The 20,963-nt window shown below is 37.7% G+C and overlaps 1 protein-coding gene across 1 annotated transcript in view; it reads right to left on the bottom strand.

Moving 5' to 3' along the window:
• The window catches only part of EVC2 (EvC ciliary complex subunit 2), a 96,415-nt gene that overhangs the window by 53,901 nt on the left and 21,551 nt on the right, over positions 1–20,963 (bottom strand). The window contains exons 4-8 of the mRNA XM_063457771.1: positions 19,852–19,961; positions 19,562–19,621; positions 13,034–13,156; positions 6,681–6,832; positions 4,018–4,342 (exon numbers count right to left, since the gene is read on the bottom strand). Coding sequence (XP_063313841.1) covers positions 4,018–4,342; positions 6,681–6,832; positions 13,034–13,156; positions 19,562–19,621; positions 19,852–19,961 — 770 coding nt within the window. The remainder of the gene's footprint in view (positions 1–4,017; positions 4,343–6,680; positions 6,833–13,033; positions 13,157–19,561; positions 19,622–19,851; positions 19,962–20,963) is intronic.

The raw sequence follows: 20,963 nt of genomic DNA, 5'->3' as shown, positions 1-20,963 counted from the left end.
ATCACTTTAAATCAGGGTTTCAGTTTGTGTTTCTCATCTACACAAAGTAGTTTACGTTTGACTAATGTCATGTCCGAACATAACTCTTGTGGTAAATCACATGAAAATAGATACCTTTTAATTTAATAACGGAATATAAGATTAATTTGAAGGAAAAGGAAGTTATGCTTGTGGCTCTGTCATGGCTGTGTCATAGTATACGACCAATGAGTGGCAGAATCGGCATCAATGTAAAGGCAATTACAACTTGGATCATCTACAAAAAAAATCCAACCCTCACTCACTCTACAACTATGGGATTAGGACTCCAGAGCCTTCCATTGATTATCCCTCTCCAGTCCATAGGTCATGTGAGAAGGAAAAGGTGGCTATTTGCTTGATTTTTGGGATAAGGGTTATTTGCCAGGCACTGTTCAAGGTTTCAACCTACATTTATCTTTTTTTAACATTAGGGACATTCTTGGCCACAAAGCTATTTAATTTTATTGCATTTTAATGTATTTTATTTTATCCTTTCAGGGCTGCAGCAGAGTGTTTCGCATCTAATGCTCTCGCCCACAATACTGAAAGGATTGCATTCGTACACTATATGGACACACGTATTGGAACACACCTCATAATTATTTAATTCAAGTGTTTCAACCATACCCATTGCCACAGGTGTATAAAATCAAGCACATAGCCATGCAGTCTGCATTTACCAACATTTGTGAAAAAAAATGGGTCCTTCAGAAAAGCTCAGTGAATTCAAGCTTGGTAACGTGATAGGATGCCACCTTTGCAATCCTATCACCTTTGTGAAATTTTATCACAGCTAGATATTCCATGACCACCTTAGCCACAAAGTGAAAGACCTCATAAAGTCACAGAGCGGGGTCACCGAATGCTGAGACGCATGGTGCGTAAAAGTTGCCAACACTCTGCTGATTCCATAAAGTTCCCAACTTTCACTGGCTAATATCAACACACACAAAAACTGTGCAGTGGGAGATTCATTGAATGGTTTTCCATGGCCGAGCAGCTGTATGCAAGCCCCATATCACCAAGTACAATGACAAGCAATGGATCGAGTGGTGTAAAGCATACCGCCACTGGACTCTGGAGCAGTGAAAATGTGTTCTGACCATCAGACTGTTCTTCAGTCTGACGGTCAAGTCTGGGTTTGCTAGATGTCAGGAGAATGTTACTTGACTGACTGCATTGTGCCAACTGTAAAGTCTTGTGGAGGAGGGATAATGGTAAAGGGGTGTTTTTCAGTGGTTGGGTTTGACCCTTTACTTCCAGTGAAGGGAAATCTTAATACTTCAGCATACCAATATATTTTGGAAAATGCTATGCGTCTAACTTTGTGGGAACAGTTTAGGGAAGGCCGTTCACTATTCTAGCATTACTGTGTCTCAGCACACAAAGTAAGGTCCAGAAATACATGTTTAGAGGACTTTGGCGTGGAAGAACTTGACTGGTGCATTGGGTCACAATCATGCTGGAATAGAAAGGAACACAGAGCCTTGACTTCAACCCCAAACACCTATGCGATGAACTGGAAGGGATATTGTGAGCCAGGCCTTTTCGTCAGTGCTTGACCTCACACATGCACTACTGGATGAATGGGCAAAAATCTCAACAACATTCCAAAATCTTATGGAAAGCCTTTCCAGAGGATTGAAAGCTGTTATAGCTGTAAAAGGGGGGACCCAACTACATAGTAAAGGGAAACTCCAGTGCCAGAAAAACAATCCGTTTTCCTGGCACTGCAGGTTCCCTCTCCCTCCCACCCCCCAATCCCCGGTTGCTGAAAGGGTGAAAACCCCTTCAGTAACTTACCAGAGGCAGCGACGATGTCCCATGTTGCTGCTTCTTCCTCCGCCGCCACTCCTCCCAGTGATTGCGTCGGCCGGTGGGCGAGACTGATCCCTCCCACCGGCCGGGGAGACCTAATGCGCATACGCGGCAATGCCGCGCATGCGCATTAGCGCTCCCCATAGGAAAGCATTGGAAACGCTTTCCTATGGAGAAATGAGTGACACTGGAGGTCCTCACACAGCGTGAGGACGTCCATCGACGCTCTAGCACAGGTTTTCTGTGCTGTGGACAGGGAAGTGCCCTCTAGTGGCTGTCTAGTAGACAGCCACTAGAGGTGGAGTTAACCCTGCAATGTAATTATTGCAGTTTATAAAAAATTGCAATAATTACAGTTGCAGGGTTAAAAGTAGTGAGAGTTGGCACCCAGACCACTCCAATGGGCAGAAGTGGTCTGGGGGCCTGGAGTGTCCGTTTAATGTCTATGTTTTTAGAATGCAATGTCATAAAAGCCCCTGTTGGTGTAATGGTCATGTGTCCCATATGTTTGACCTTAAAGTATATGTCGAACTCACTAAGTGGTAGTTTATGCATATGTAAAATGCCTAAGGGGTGTTTTTTTTATGTCATTAATAAGCTTAGAAAATGTTTGGTTTACAGAGATGAGGTGGAATCTTTTTGGTACAAAATTGTTCCTTTTTATACTGTGTTAGGCTGGAAGAGAGCATAGAAAGTGTAATTGATTTTCCGATTGCATAATGTTTTATGCAAGAACAAAAATTTAAGAAATGCAAGCCATGTTTACGCCCATGTGTGCCACTGAAACAAAAGTCTGACATTTTTTTTAAACCATCTGTAGTTTTTTTTTCTGAATATGACTTTCACCATCTTAAAATATCATACAGAAGGAAAATTCTATGCACAATACGTTAAGCGTTTTTTGGATAAACAGATCATGTTTATCTACTACTTCAGTTCTTATGAATCGGAACAATTCATAGCATCTGTCATAGTAAATATTTTATATGTGTATAATCACCAAGGAAAACATTTTAATGTTACATTTGCTATGGCATGCTTTGACACTATCTAAACCATTTCACACACAATCTTTTAATAGACAGTATTGTTTATGACATTTAGAATGTACAATACATTTTTTTTAAAAGCCTGGTGTGTCTGTAGCCATATATTCATTTTATAAAAGAACAATAAATAACGGTTTAGAATGTGAATTTTCTTGTTGTGCCGCTTGTTGTAGAACTATACAATATTTAAAAAAAAAAAAAAAACTATAGTTTGTACAACAGATTTGTTTGCCTTTCTGAGGTTTATATGAGGACATTCAATAATTGTGGATTTATCTTCTTTTGTTACATGCATTGTATGGTCATATATATCAGTGGTCCCCATACTAGATGCCAACGTTCATCACCTGTGATCATTTATGTACTTTTAAATAAGGTAGAATTAAAATCCAAGCAAAAGCAATACATAAAAGCTGTGTGGTCTGCAGCTCTATGTCTACCAATAAAACCAATATAAATAAATCAGTAGGATCAGCACGGAAAATAAAATGGTTATTTCAGGAATCTGAGAGGAAAGCCTGTGTTTTCAGATATATGGTTAAAGGAATACTACAAAGAGGCAATTTGCTGAAGTGCATTATGTGTCTGGAGTCTTGTCGTGTTTGACAGTTTATAAAAGTGTCAATTCCAGTAGGAATCTGCTTTTTGATAATGGGACAGAAACACCTCCCGGCTATCACTCAGACAGCCAAGGAAGTTTCCGTTCGTGCCACAGAGCGAACGGAAGCAGGACCTTGCGTTGTGCTACAGCTCGACTGACTTCTCTTTTCACCGAGTTGTACTACACAGTCATGACTCCAGCTTCAGATCCCTGGCTCAGGGAAAGTCTGTGTCACGGGATAAAGGTAAAGGCTTGAAAATCCTGCAGACAACAGGTTTGCAGCTTATGCAAGCGGTTATTTTCATATATCCCCGAAGAAAACATTCTGAAAAAAATACATGCATGTTTTTGTTGGGGTTTACATATGAAAGAGCTAAAAAAAATATAGTCATATATAACTAAGCTACTTTTAGTTCTTCATTTTATAGTTTACTTTTAATTCGTAAAACAGAAAAGGGTAAAATATCTATTTCTGGCTGTGTGGACGGCACTAGAAGGACTCACTAAAGAAGCTTGATTTTGCTATACCTTTTCTCCAACATGTTTCATTATTTCTTCAGCTTCTTCACTTGCTGCCTTCTGTTTGCGATATTGCATGTCCATTTGTTTGCGGGTGTCCAAATTGCACTCTGCTGTGAGAGCCACCATCTTGCGCTGATGTTCTTCCTGTATCCTCTTTTCCAGGTTCAGCCAGTGTTCAATCAAGGCGATGGTAAGCCTCTTTTCCTCCTGAGATGTAAGGTCCCCAACAACTGACATGCTTCTAAACATTATCTCCGTGGAATCTTTGTATATATGCATTCGGCAGTGTTCCAGGTAAGCATCGGCGTGCGGTAAATTAGCAATTTCTGAGCTAAAAACAAAAGACCAAAAGACATTACAGCGATTTTCAGTGGTCATGCTAAATGTGTCATAGTGAGACAGATAAGACATTCTATATACGACTCGTACATTCTGACTTTGTCTTGTCTACATTGTGCTCACGTTCTTGTTTGAAATGTCTGACTTTTGTGTTCCAACCTACAAACTTGTCAAGCTTTTTTTCCAAAACTGATATTTATTTTTTTATTTTGCATTTCATAATCAATTAGGAGACATGGATTTTACTAGCCTGAAATATGGCTTTTTATATAGACATGAATTTTATTATGACTTGAAAAGTTGTTTCTCTCAGCAGATTGCACAAAAAAGGAAATTTAGCTAGAATGAGTGAGTCAATATAGCATGGTGACAATATAATATAACACCAATATATTATTAGAACACAGCAGACAAAATCAGCTCACACACAGTGATAGCGAAGTTGGACACTCCACATATTTAGGAACTATGTTTTCCATAATTCTCAGATTCCCTTAAGGGGTACACCATATAGCCACCACTAGTTTAGTGCAACTACTGCAACCCATCATAGAGAATGCTACAAGTACATTCATTAATATGATATGGGCCATCAAGCCAAGACTAATGGAGCTGTAGCGTGTGATCTAGAAGGAACAAGGATAATCCAGGAAATAACAACAAGCATTAAAATAAAACTGTGCTTTCTATGTGAACTCTGCCTGTCTGTCTTTGTCATCTTACAACTTTTTAACTTAATCACATTAGATGCACGGAATCTGACTACCACTGTATTAACACGCTACAGAATAGATACAAAGATCAGCTTGTCAGCGGGAATAAACCACATGCAGGTCAGAAAGGAAGGCTAATCTGATCATAGAAAGCATACACAGCCATCACTGTCGTCACTGTCGTTCTGTGTCTTGCTGGGTCTCTGACATAGGAATCTTTGTCTACTTTTGAACAATGGAAAAAATGATTATGTATATATACTTGTTTTTTTGTACGGTGTGTGTGCACCCATTCCGGGGCAATATCTGTTATTTTCAGCAGTGTGACTTATTCAGCAGTTGATCTGTCGACAGAGGAGCGGAGGAGAGAGAATATCGTGGTCTCTGTCTCCCCAGCGACTAGACTAAATAGGAGTTTCTCTTGGACTTAATTATTGGTGACTACCTGCTTCAAATAACTGCTGCTGATCAGGTGCGTCGCTAATGAACCATTACTTTACATGTATATACACATAAATACATGCAAACACACACATATATTAATCATGTGCTAATAATGGGTTTGTTTTTTCTTATTCAAATTTGCCAACAATGAAGGCAAAGAGCTGATTAGATTGGTCACGCTCATTACTTGTGACATAAATAGAAACAGCACTTTAGATGAGAAATGCTTTTGATGTAATAATACAGTATTTATATTTTCCAAAATGAAAAATCCATTATGATCTGTGGGAATATTTGTGTCGAAATCTGTCGACAGATTTCTACATTTTCCAGGAGATCCAAGAACCGAGAGAGTGTATGGAATTTGCTGAACTCTGACTGTTCTTATACGGGCGCCCATCATTTTATTATTATTCATTAATGTGTATATTGGATTCTCAGAACATGCATCAGTACCCCTTTATACTTATCTCTATAGTTTAACACGCTTACTATTAATTCTCAAATGCTAGAGTGAATGATGAACTTTTCCAGGTTACCCAGAGGCATTTTTTAAATTATACAATAAATTATATATTACGAAAATATTACTATAAATAGTTTGGGAATACTGCTAAGCCATTTTAAATATGTTATGGAAATACATAGGGATTTATTCAGAAAGCAGCAATTTGTGGTCGGTGAGCATCTGACTTGCATTATTTAGACTAAAATAACTATGTTGGAAAAGAAAATTGCAACTTTTTAGTTCCAAATTTTACAAGGCATTTGTCACACATTTGCAAGATATTGCTTAGTGAATTTTGGAAATTGAGAAACTACTCCAATATATGCAAATAGTGCTTTAATAAAGAAATAGCCAGACTCCTATTCTATAGGTTGTCATTATTATTTTTTAAGAAAAAAAAAAATACAAAAAGCATCAGAAAATTCAGACTGAAGTAAAACTGTAAACGGTGGTCTGGAAAGGATTAGTCGATCAAGAGAATCTCTAGTTTGTTTTTCATTCTATGTGTCTGAATTTTAATTTAATGTTCGCAAATGTTGTTGTTGTTGAGCGAATATTGACGTATGTGTAAACATAATAAAGGTTCCACAGGAACGGATTAGATTTATGAAATCAGTATTCTTTGTTGTTGATCCCTGATGCAAAACCAATCCTTGAATACTTACTCGTCCAGTGCTTGAAGCATATTATCGGATTCGTCAAACGCCAATATGTCAATCATTCTGTCTGTTATAAGGAAATCTTCGTTAGCACTGTCTGATGTCTTGGTTTGTAACGGTTCTAATTGCTCCTCACAATTAACCTTGTGCAATTTTCGCTGGTAATAGAAAAAAATAAGATAAAACATTAGTGGTGATAATGAATTAATGGTGATTTTATCCTTCAAAGCGAAACATCTGCACATCCGCCACCCCAGCCAGATTCTTCTTGAATAGCATTACATAAAATTATAATGTGGATTTTGTAAATGAATATAAAAGTAGTCAAGTTAACCCTTTACGGACACTGCTTGTGTACTTAAGTGCAAAAGAAGCAAACTGAAGCTATTTGTGCCTTTTTGCTAGACTGTATGTGTGTTGAACTGTCCGCGTCAGCTGACCACTCTCAACCAATCAGCGGCACCCCTACTCTCAACCAATCAGCGGCACCCCTCACCTGCAACACTCCGTGCTTCCTGAAATGGAGATTTCAGAAGCCAGATACTGCTGCGGGAAATTTAGATTGGCGCTGGAGGCTCACTTAGGGGTTTTACCGTTAGAGAACAGTTCAGCCCCTTGAGCTAAAAGCATGCCCGGGAGCTTCCTGGCATAATAACTTAATTTAGATGAAGTTGTTATGGTGCCTAAACTGTGCTTTCAAGGGTTTTTTTATGTTGTTTTTTTTTTTTAGAAATAACCTATTTATTTATTACTTTCTTCATACCTACAGTATATATATATATATATATATATATATATATATATATATATATATATATATATATATACACACATACACACACACACATACATACATACACATACACACACACACACACACACACACACACACACACACACGCATATCTATCAGAATTAATTATTTGGTCCTTTTTCACATTATTGCTTCTCCTCAGCAAAGGGTTTACACATACAAAAATAAAACCGGCTGTGCCATAAAAAGTCTAAATGACAATACTCTTGTTTTGGAAATTAAAAAAAATCTCAAATCAATGTGATTATCTAGAGTGCTGTAGCTGGTAGTTGATGCGGATTCAATATACAAATACAGTTGCAAGAAAAAGTATGTGAACCCTTTGGAATGATATGGATTTCTGCACAAATTGGTCATAAAATGTGATCTGATCATCATCTAAGTCACAACAATAGACAATCACAGTCTGCTTAACCCTTTAAGACCGGAGGGCATACTATTACGCCCTATTTTAAGCGGCTCTAAACGCCGCCGGGCGTAATAGTACGCCCTCCGGATTTTTGTTACTTACCCGGTTGCCGGCGATCCCACGCCGGCGATCGCGGTTGGGGGGACTCCCAGGGAGCCCCCCACGGCACATCCGACGTCCTGGGGGCCCCCCCGGCCATATGAGAGTGAGGTCCTTGCGAGGACCTCACAATCACATGGCCGGGTTAGCTGGCTCAGGCATTGCCAGCAGGGGGACTAACTGTAATGACAGTTAGTCCCCCTGCTGGCTGGAAATCAAATAAAATTAATGAAATCAGTGTAAAAAAAATAATAATTATATACTTAGATCGTATATATATACTTAGATCATATATATATATATACATATACATACATATACATATACATACACACAGTCTAGGTGTATTTTACTTTTAATATATATGTATATATATATATATATATATATATATATATATATATATTAATATCAAATTACACAGACTGATACTGATTAAATATATATATAATTATATATAATATAAAAAAATACATGTAAATACGTTAAAAAATAAAATTAAAAAAATAATTAAAAATAAATAATTAAAAAATATATAGATGTGTGTTATTTCGTTCTAACTGTATTGTGATATTAATATATATATATATATATATCAAAATACATGTAGAACAAAATAATATATATCTATATACATAAATATATACGTATATATCACTATATATATATATATATATATATATATATATATATATATATATATATATATATATATATATAAATAAAATATATTAAAAAAAATTATATTATATATATATACATATACATATATACCGTGTTTCCCCGAAAATAGGACCTACCCCGAAAATAAGCCCTAGCCGAATTTTCGGGGTGGGCTGCAATATAAGCCCTACCCCGAAAATAAGACCTAGGCATTTTACCTTTGGCGGGACTTCCTTCTTCTATGAGGAGGGGGAGGAGCGTTGCGGGCCGCGGCATCGCGCAGCGTGATGACGACGTGCGCAGCGTGATGACGACGTGCGCAGCGCCGTCAGTCTGCCTTCACGGATCTTCAGCGGAAGGATCCATTCCGGGCGGTGAGGCACCCAGTGGTCGGACTCTTTGAACTGTGAGTAGATACCGGTATTTTATGCCTGGGACTTAATTAATTAAAGGGGGGGGGGGTGAATTAATTAAAGGGGGGGTGAATTAATTAAAGGGGGGTGAATTAATTAAAGAGAGGGTGGATTAATTAAAGGGGTGGTGGATTAATTAAAGGGGGGTGGATTAATTAGAGGGGGTGTGTGGATTAATTAGAGGGGGGTGTGGATTAATTAGAGGAGGGGGGTGGATTAATTAGAGGGGGTGTGTGGATTAATTAGAGGGGGTGTGTGGATTAATTAAAGGGGGGTGGATTAATTAGAGGGGGTGTGTGGATTAATTAGAGGGGGGTGTGGATTAATTAGAGGAGGGGGGTGGATTAATTAGAGGGGGTGTGTGGATTAATTAGAGGGGGTGTGTGGATTAATTAGATGGGGTGGAATAATTAGAGGGGTGGATTAATTAAAGGGGGGTGGATTAATTAAAGGGAGGGTGGATTAATTAAAGGGAGGGTGGATTAATTAAAGGGGTGGTGGATTAATTAAAGGGGTGGTGGATTAATTAGAGGGGGTGGATTAATTAGAGGGAGGGTGAATTAATTAAAGGGGGGGTGGATTAATTAAAGGGGGGTGGATTAAAGGGGGGTGGATTAATTAAAGGGGTGGTGGATTAATTAAAGAGGGGTGGATTAATTAAAGGGAGGGTGGATTAATTAAAGGGGGGTGGATTAATTAAAGGGGTGGTGGATTAATTAGAGGGTGTGTGGATTAATTAAAGGGGGTGGATTAATTAAAGGGGGTGGATTAATTAGAGGGGGTGGATTTATTAAAGAGGGGGGTGGATTAATTAAAGGGGGGGTGCATTAATTAGAGGGGGCAGATTTATTAAAGGGGGGTGGATTAATTAAAGGGGGGGGTGGATTAATTAAAGGGGGGGTTCAATGTACATACCGGAACCGTAAATAAATAAGCCCTACCCTGAAAATAAGCCCTAGTGTGTTTTGTGTGACTAAAATTAATATAAGACCCGGTCTTATTTTCGGAGAAACACGGTATATACACACACACACACATACGTATATATATATACACATATATTAATTCTACACATATATTTATGTAATATTTTTACATAATTAGGTATCTTAACTAATTACAATTAGCGGGACCTGCCTGACAACCCATGCTGAAATTAAAGGGAATTTAATTTGCTAGCACTATATTTAACCCTATAACTTTCCAAGACACCATAAAACCTGTACATGGGGGGTACTGTTTTACTCGGGAGACTTCGCTGAACACAAATATTAGTGTTTCAAAACAGTGAAATGTATTACAACGATGATATCGCCAGTAAAAGTGAAGTTTTTCGCATTTTTCACGCACAAACAGCACTTACACGGACGATATTATTGCTGCAATACTTTTTACTATTTTGAAACACAAATATTTGTGTTCAGCGAAGTCTCCCGAGTACAACAGTACCCCTCATGTACAGGTTTCATGGTGTTTTCCAAAGTTACAGCGTCAAATATAAGGCTTGTGTTTCATTTTTTTCACATTAAAATTCGCCAGATTGGTTACCTTGCTTTTGAGACCCTATGGTAGCCCAAGAATGAAAATTACCCCTACGATGGCATACCATTTGCAATAGCAGACAACCCAAGGTATTGCAAACAGGGTATGTCCAGTCTTTTTTAGTAGCCACTTACTCACAAACACTGGCCAAAATTGGCGGTTTTTGCATTTTTCACACACAAACAAATACTAACGCTAACTTTGGCCAGTGTTTGTGACCAAATGGCTACTAAAAAAGACTGGACATACCCCATTTGCAATACCTTGGGTTGTCTACTATTGCAAATGGTATGCATTATGGGTGTAAATTTTATCCCTGGGCTACTATACAGTCCCAAAGGCAACATAACCAATCTGGCGAATTTCAATTTCAAATGTAACATGGTATATTTGACCCTGTAACTTCCCAAAACACCATAAAACCTGTACATAGGGGGTACTGTTTTACACGTGAGTCTTTGCTGAATACAAATATGTGTATTTTATTGCAGTAAAAGCAAACAGTATTATGACATTGACAGTTAAAATGTCGTGTAGAACTAAAAAAAATAACAAATTTTCTTATTTTCTCCCATTTTTTTCATATTAAATTATGTTTCATAGCTAAATATTTGATATTAAATGAAAGCCTTAACTTCAACCATATGTTTCCTGTAGTTGCAGATCAGATGTGCACAACGGTCAGGAGTAATTCTTGACCATTCCTCTTTACAGAACTGTTTCAGTTAAGCAATATTCTTGGGATGTCTGGTGTGAATCGCATCTCAATCGGGTTGAGGTCAGGACTCTGACTGGGCCACTTCAGAAGGCGTATTTTCTTTTGTTTAAGCCATTCTGTTGTTGATTTACTTCTATGCTTTGGGTCATTGTCCTGTTGCAACACCCATCTTCTGTTGAGCTTCAGCTGGTAGACAGATGGCCTTACGTTCTCCTGCAAAATGTCTTGATAAACTTGGGAATTCATTTTTCCTTCGATGATAGCAATCCGTCCAGGCCCTGACGCAGCAAAGCAGCCGCAAACCATGATGCCCCCACCACCATACTTCACAGTTGAGATGAGGTTTTGATGTTGGTGTGCTCTGCCTCTTTTTTTGCCACACATTCTTCCAAACAACTCAACTTTGGTTTCATCTGTCCACAGAATATTTTGCCAGTACTGCTGTGGAACATCCAGGTGCTCTTGTGCAAACTGTAAACGTGCAGCAATGTTTTGTTTGGACAGCAGTGGCTTCCTCTGTGGTATCCTCCCATGAAATCCATTCTTGTTTAGTGTTTTATGTATTGTAGATTCGCTAACAGGGATTTTAGCATTTGCCGGTGACTTTTGTAAGTCTTTAGCTGACACTGTAGGATTCTTCTTCACCTCATTAAGCAGTCTGTGCTGTGCTCTTGCAGTCATCTTTACAGGACGGCCACTCCTAGGGAGAGTAGAAGCAGTGCTGAACTTTCTCCATTTATAGACAATTTGTCTTACCGTGGACTGATGAACAGCAAGGCTTTTGGATATACTTTTATAACCCTTTCCAGCTTTATGCAAGTCAACAGTTCTTAATCGTAGGTCTTCTGAGAGCTATTTTGTGCGAGGCATTATTCACATCAGGCAATGCTTCTTGTGAAAAGCAAACCCAGAACTGGTGTGTATTTTTTATAGGGCAGGGCAGCTGTAACCAACACCTCCAATCTCAATAAATTGATTGGACTCCAGTTGGCTGACATCTAACTCCAATTAGCTCTTGCAGATGTCATTAGGGGTTCACATACTTTTTCCACCTGCACTGTGAATGTTTACATGGTGTGTTCAATAAAAACATGGCAACATTTGATTCTTTGTGTGTTATTAGTTTAAGCAGACTGTGATTGTCTATTGTTGTGACTTAGATGATGATCAGATCACATTTTATGACCAATTTGTGCAGAAATCCATATCATTCCAAAGGGTTCACATACTTTTTCTTGCAACTGTATATAAAATCAGAAAATCAAATAATTTTCATATCAACCTAGTGTTCAATTTTTTTCTCATTTTGTTTTTTTCAAAAGCAGTAGGCATACCTCTTCATTTATTATAAAAAGTAAGTGGTCTTTACCAGAATTGCGTTTCTAAGCACCAATGAATTACCACAGAAAAATTATAGCAGGATCCATAGTAAGAAGAAAACGAATATAGGAAACGCATTAGAAAAAAAACCAAACAGTTTATTCATTAAATAGTAACCTGTAGTGAATTAAAAACGGAATTGTAAAATTTGGGGCAATACAGTGTTTTTTTTTTTTTTTTAAATCTTTAAGTTACAAACAGCTTGATTATTTTAGCCTCAATTTTCAGATTTCAATTCACTGTTTGGTGAACAAAATATCAAAAAATATCAAAATAAATTGTCTAAAAGTGTGAAATTCATGACAATTATGGTTTACTTACAGTAAATCTCCAGTTCAATCTTTTTGTGTAATAAAGGATGGCAAAAATAACACACGTCAAAATGAATGAAACAAAAAATGCAATCACAAATCCAGCGCCATGTATTCCATTATTGGGGAGCACCTGCAATGATAATGACAATATAAAAAGGTTCTTTCATTTAAATGTATTATTTATCCAAACCAGTGATAGACATTGACAATGCAGATGTTTTGAACTACATTTCCCATAATGCTTAAAATCACGGTAAAATTACCAAAATATTAAATTCACAAAATATGCAGATTGTGAGCCATATTTAGCAAAGTGCGTGTGTATGTAAAATAAATTTAACAACAACATTAACACATATATAGCATTTATTTGCACTGATAATTAATAGATCACTGTTTAATCTAGCAGGAAAATATTAAAGAACGTGAGTACAATACATTTAAATACATTTTCCAAAGATGATAATGTTCATGGGTTTTGTTTGCTGCTTTTTTTGTAAAAGAAGAAAATCAAACTATATGATGGTCAAGATGTGAATACTCTAACGCGCAAATGCAGGACAAAGAGTACAAAAGAACACACATTACCTTAGAGTCCCAGAGAGTAATTTATAAAGATAGGAAAAACAGTGTGCAAGCAGACAGAGGTCTCGATTTATTATTATTGGATACATTTTAGAATAATTTACTACTACCCAAAAAAATTAGAATTTTGCAATATTTTTTTTTTTTAATACATAAACTTTTTTATATACAGTATACTTTTTGATATTTAAGTTGAAAACATAATTTCAAAAGTATATCCAAAAATATGATGTTATTTAGAAAGCTTATCGGACCATATTAAAATCAAGCCCGGAGTAATTAAACTGAGACACACTGAAGTCAAGGGTTACAGAATTATATAGAGACAAAAAACACACCAAAGAGTACAGAAATCGGAATAATCGATAAACAGAACCTTGTTTTAAAAAAGTAAAAATAACCCCCCAGAATAATCAATAACTATCAAAACACACAACAGGGCACTGAGCAGACTGTAATGTCAAAATGATGAGGCCTGCTGACATTACACTAATGAGCTACAAGGAGCGTCAATACGTGTGCCATGGCGGCTTCCAGTTGGGGTAGAAACCATGACAGTGTTGTACATACAATTAAAGGATCACTATAGGGTCAGGAACACAAACATGTATTCCTGACCCTATAGTGCTAATCCCACCATTTAGGTGGCTTGCCCCCCCTTTAAGCCCCCCTATAAAAGTTTAAAACTCACCTGATTTCCAGCGCCATGCGAGTTTGCCGGCGCTGAATCCACCCCATTTGTGACATCATAGGGAAAGCATTGGTTTGGCTAAAATCGGCACAGGGGTGGGGCCAAATGCCGTTTTGGTCAATCAGGACCTCCTCATAGACATGCATTGAATCAATGCATCTCTATGAGGAAAATTCAGCGTCTCCATGCAGAGTGTCGGGGCGCTGAACGGCAAGGCTTTGCAGCCCGGAGCCAGGAAGTCCCTCCAGTGGCCATCTGAAGAGTGGCCACTTGGAGGTGTCCCTAGGGGCAATGTAATCACTGCCTTTTCTCTGAAAAGACAGTGTTTACATGAAAATGCCTGAAGGGAGCTATTCTACTCACCAGAACAACTACATTAAGCTGTAGTTTTTCTGATGACTATAGTGTCCCTTTAATATAACATTGCATTTGATATGATTCAAAAGAAAAAAAACAATGAGCAAAAAAGTATAACTACACATTGATGGGATATTGCGGTGGTGACCATTTCTTGGAACAGAGTTTATGAAGAATTTTTAACAAGATTTTTTAACCAACCTAAAAAATAAGAAGTCCTTCTTAATAAAAAATAAAAATAAAAAAAAAAGGTGCTCAATGCAGAGAAGTCCTTTGTCTTGGGCCTCTGGAGACATATAGGTTTAAGTAATGAGTTTCCAAAGTTGAACATATTAGGGCTTTTGAAGAGCTGATGGCTTCCTTTTAGAAAAGGATGAAAAACTATTCTAAAATGACAAAGAATGTCACAGGTTGAAAATTATATAATTTTGATATCAACATAGTGTTCTCCACTTGTTTTTCCAAAAGCAGTAGGCGTACCTCTTAATTTATTATAAGTCTCCTTGAGAGTGGGACCCAGTAGGTTGGAGACTGCTGATAAGAGTGTCAAAAATACTAGACTTAGTTTCGAGTGGTTCATCCAACTCAAATTCCTTTTAATTCATACCCATATGAACTGATCAGTCCAAAATTTGCTTGTGGAGTCTTATTCAATTAATAAGACGCCAGATGTAAATCTCGGACAAATCTATTAGGGAGTGGAACAAAAGGAAATTGGTTCAGGCAAACAGGCCAAAACTAATTTTAGCACGTCTAATAAATCCTGCATTCTCCAGCCCATTAACCTCTCCAAAATTGCCTCCCATATGTAATAATGTACCCACATATTATTCCTTGCTTCTATCTTTTATCTTTCTCCAATGTTCTGTTCTTACAATTTATCTTCTCTCTCTGTTATGTCTTTTTTCTTCAACAGTATCCCACATACCTAGTAACATTTCTTTTACAGTATCTCACACTAAATCAACAAAATAATATGTTGTTACAATCTTGGTTTTGGACATCACATACATGTAGTCAGAATTGTATCTGTGCTCTCTTGCTGTTTTGTAAATGCATGAAATGTAATATGACAACAAAAAACTAATATCACTGTAATATCTATAGAGCCAAAGAGTGAACATACTCACAGCACATCTTTGAGAAATAATTACCATTTGGAATGTAATTTTCTTCCAAAATGGTACAAATAGACACAGTATTGTAAATGTGGAAGAAACAAGGTTTACTATAATAATAATAATAATAATAATAATAATAATAATAATACACAAAAAAAGTTTTGTAAACTAAAGTTTGAGAGTTGTTTTAAGCATTGGAAGGACCTGGAGCTCGAATCAGGTAAGTTTAAATAAAAAAAAAATGCTAACTCTTTATTTGCTGGAAGCCGGGGAGCACATAGGGGCAGAGGGACACTATAGTTTTAGGAATACTATTTTAGTTAGTGTTCCTTTAAAAAAAAAAAAATAGCATGTTTCTTGTGGTTTTGTTTTGTTGTATGAGTAATCATGTCAACTCTTAGAGAGACCCTTGAGACACCAAATACTTTAATGTGGCCGAAATGTTTTCCCCCCTAAACAACGATTTTACTGCTAGGTATTAATTATTTGGTTTGTTACAAGGGGTAGCTAATACGTACATTATTAGCTGTCAATTATAGTCCCCATTATCCACATATAGGCCTTTGCTTGCTTCTATCCAATCCTGAGAGATTTTTTTTGTGAGCTCGTTTTTAACCATACTCCTTCCACTGGCCTTTTTAAATAAACCGGTTCTTTTATTCCCATAGAAGCACACTAGGGGTATATGCTTGGCTAAACAAGCATGTTCTAGATCAAAATGCTTCATAAATAAATTATAACTAACAGTGAACATCATTTTAGTTTTTTTTTTATAACCTCTACACGGGAAGTTTGCTAAATTTAATGTATAGTTTTGCAATGTTTAATAGGGAAGAAAACATACAATATATATATATATATATATATATATCTATATATATATATAGATATATATATATATATATATATATATACACACACACAGAGAGAAAGGCACTTAAAATGCATATCATTCTATTAGCTACGAGATGTCAAGCAATTATTCACAGTTTAGAATTGTAAAGGAATCCCAAGCAAAAATGGCTGACCTGAACCTAAATTTCAAAGCTTCTTTTTTACAGATGTGTAGCAAGACAATCTGCTCAAGGCTTTATTTATTTAAAGAAATATGTTGTTCCTCCAGCATCTAAACCACGAATAATTTAACTGGCACAAGGCAGTATTCCATCCAAAATTCAGGTTTTTCAGGCCTCGGATTGTGGCGGAGCCTGCATGTTCCAATGGCCCAGAGACCCAATGCCTACATGTTTCCCCATATGACTTGGTCCTTTCATGTATTGATTGTCCAGGTTGTATGTGCCCTCCCTGCCTTTTCTGGTCTTATTGTTCTACCAGTAGGGCATTGTCCGATTGTTCCAGGGACACTTCCAGACCAGTTCAAACTGACTGTCCTGCCGCTTTTTTAACTCCAAATATATTACTTACCCGATCGCCGCCGTTCCCTCGTCGGCGACCGGTGTTGCTCCCGGTCTGGAGGGACTGCCTGTTATTGTCTGTCCTCACCCTTCCTGGTAATTATGGGGCTCCATTCACACTGGTTTGTAGTGCGATTGGTAGCTGTCACGAATAGCACTTCACCATTGGGTTTTGGAGAGGCCTGCTTGCCAGCCTCTTGCCCTGTGACTATGGCCCCTGGGATAGATTGCCCTTTAAAAACACTATTTGGGCATTTTGGATTCTAAAACACTGTTTCTGCCCCTTTAAATTCTATTGGAAAGGATCTGCACTTTTGAAGTGGCACTTCGGATACAGCCAAAGCAGTCAAAGTGGCCGCCATTCGACATACAAACACGTGGCGGCGGCTCTTTCAATTCAGTCTAGCGCGTTCAACTGTGTTTGGTCATCGAGTTCATGGAACTCAAATCGGACATGTGACAGCACGAACACCATTGAACTTTACCTTCTCCAGAACTTCGACGGGAGTCGAACGTTCAACAATTGGAACGCCACTTTAACTTTGGCTATTTGCATGAATGGCCCCAGTCTATTGAAAATAGACCGGCCGCACAGCCAAATTCTCTGGAACTGTTTTGGGCATGAAATCATGCATGTGGTCTGTCAAAAGAGACTTCCATGGAACTTTTGAACTCCTGCTCTGATCTGGGAAATGTTTGGATATGTTGTTTACCCAGATCAGGGCTATCCAGGGATGTATAATTTACAGGGATATGTTTGAGTTTTGGGGCGTTTCTGAACCTTGGGTAAGAATTGATATTTTCTGCCTATGGATAATTAAGTTATTCCATTAGCTAGCTTAATTATATCACAGGCAGAGGGGAGGGCTTGCTTACTGTATGTGGGAGTGTTACTGAGTTAATTATTGTTCCTATTGGTTTGTGTCCCTTTTGTCCCTGTGTTCCATCAGGTCCAGGGGCTGTGCCTCTGGCCTGAAAATGTGTATAAAAGAAATGCCTTTGTGCTCAATAAACCAGACCTTCTTACCCTCAACTCGCAGCCTTGTCTCGTGTTGTAGGGAACAGCTATAACTGCTATATCACTGCTAGCTCTTGTAAGAGCTCTCTTCAGCTATACAGCTATACTCTCCTGGAGGAAAGGTCCTTCCCACAAGGTCCTGGGTCCAGAGGTTGGACCAGGGTGGGAAGGAGACCGTGAGACCCCAACTAAGCTACGGCGGTTCGTGGAGTCTGCGGTGGCTATGGTGTCCGGTGCGGTGCTCATGGTCCTTGAGAAGCACTAGGAGTATCTGTCGGTGATGGTACCCAGCCAGGGTACAGGGAGCTCCGTTACAGTAGCTATCCCAGGTTCATCCTGTTATTGGTTGGCTTGAGTTATACAGTATGATTGGTTCTGTATAAAGTCCATACTGCCATTGGGTTCCACTGTGACCCTATTGTACGTAAATGAGGCTGTTGGGGGTATAAATAGATGTTCTGTTTTAATAAAGGTTGTTTTTCTCCCCTTGACTAATTGTTGTCTAGTGCTTGTGGAGATGGGCTATAATCTTTACAGCAGGATTTCTTCCAACCTGAGAGGACTTCAGCGGAGATACTCACTTGGAGTATTGGAGCGTCGCTACTTTGATAAATTATTATTATTGGTATTTATATAGCCTTAACATATTCCACAGCACTTTATAATTATAGAATGAGGATATTTAGAGGTAAAGTGTAGGGTTAGATGGACAAAATAAACCATTAGTAGTCCCTTGCATCTCCTAAGAACTAGTCATGAGCAGAGAAGTGCCTCAACACTCAATGAATGGAGTGTGGGAGATAGAGGAAAACACAGAATGGGAGTTTAAATGGTTCCCTAGTAGTTTGGAAGGACTCACTGAGTGTTCATACCTCTACTCTCATTCCTCTGTGAAGGGTTTTAAGGAAGAGATCTAGTAAGTGGATGCTGGTGGTTATGAAATGGTGGCCATGTTCAGTGCTGCTGCCCACCCCATGTGTTCTCTATTAAGGGTTAAAAAGTGTGTTAGCGATTTAGAAAAATAGACCAGCTGAAGGAAGCAAGGTGAATTGTTAGTGTATGACTCACCTAAGAGGTTTTGTCTTGATGTGGCAGCTGAGCTTACACTTTAATGGCCATTGGAGTGGTAATAAACACCTCCAGTTATTTAAATGCACATATGGATTAAACCATTCATAAATAGTTTAACCCATTACGGCAAAATTACACCTAGGGCATACTAGCACCATAGCAACTTCCTTAAGATTGAGTGGTTATGGTGCTTGGGGTGTGCCAACTTTAATCAGCATTGTACTTTACCACAATGTACTGCGCACCCATTATGTTTTAATGATAAACTGTGGCTTACTTTGAGGTTCTGCTGTGCTGTAATTGTAAAATTAGCCACATCACGAAACGTTGCTGTGATCTGCAAAGAGAGAAAGAAAAACAACTAATAGATCTACAATATAGTTAATTAAACAGGTCAAACACAAGTTAAACACTGCTACTGTATTAACAACTTGAAATTATACTTAGCTACCCTTCTGGGATTTAGGTTGGAGTCTTGCAGCAAGATAAATTTTAGATTGCGTAGGAAGATAATGGTAACATTAACTCACGAGTAAGAAAAATAAGTAAACAATTAGAAAGCTCTACCTGGGAAGAATTTTGGTAGGCTAGCTGAGCGGGTAATAAAAGTTCCATTCCATCCTTGACAGTAGTCATGTTCAGAGATAAAGTGTATTTTATAAGAAAATAGTCTCCAGCTGCAATACAAAAAGATTCAGAAACAATTTGAGAGACTGACAGCATAAGCATTTTTCTGCTAATTAAACTCTATTGAAAAACATAATTTCACTGTTTTGGAGCTCCGATCTCCATGTACTTGAATTATAAATAAAATAAAACCACCAGGCAGTGGTATTTAGTGTTTTCTAAAATTTGTGTAACAGAGCACGCTATGGAATGAATGGCAGATAAAATGTCTTATTTTGCCACAAACTTAGCTAACAACGTCTCCTGTAAGAGCCATTTTAGTTTTTGGAGAAAAAGATGACCTGTGATGACGTCAGCTGCCAGTGATACGTTTTGTGTTTAGAGTTACCAAGCTGAGATTATTAAAATGTTGTGGGAAGAGTCCACATACAAAAAAAAATAAAAAATTATCTGCATTTAGTTCGTAGGATTCCCATTTTATCACGCTGTTGAGTAAAGTCATCTGTTCGTTTTTTTGTTTTTTTTTTAATGCCATTAAAATACTTAAGTATTTTATAAATTCAATGACTTGGGAGTGAGTGCAATGTACATCTTTAGGTGCAGAAGTAAGGACTGGGTCATTAATTGAAACATCTTATTAGGGTTTGATAATAGCAGCTACTTACACATAATACACATAATGGAATATAAAGTGTTTATTTCAATCTAATATTTCTTCGTGAGTGCAGTAATTCAGGTCCAATATAAAAATTCATAGAAAGATGCATTAGAAACACATAAAAAATAATGATCTGGAGTTGACATTTTTGCACATATTTCTCCAAATAACCCAGGCCACCACAAATGCCGATTTTCATTACTTTGAGATATATGATACCTCTATGTACAATGAAATGTTCTTTTGTGGTTAACTTACACAGTAAATGACAGCTTATACTGTGATGTTGCTAATGGTAATCACTGCTATGAAAATAGCCCCAGTTGAGAACAAGACACGGTGATTAAACATATAGCATGCCTATGTGCTTGTAGTGTTCTCTAAATTGTCTGTG

This window comes from Pelobates fuscus, chromosome 6 (genome assembly GCF_036172605.1).
Source record: "Pelobates fuscus isolate aPelFus1 chromosome 6, aPelFus1.pri, whole genome shotgun sequence".
In the NCBI taxonomy this organism is placed as follows: Eukaryota; Metazoa; Chordata; class Amphibia; order Anura; family Pelobatidae; genus Pelobates; species Pelobates fuscus.
This window is presented reverse-complemented; position numbering and strand designations above follow the sequence as displayed.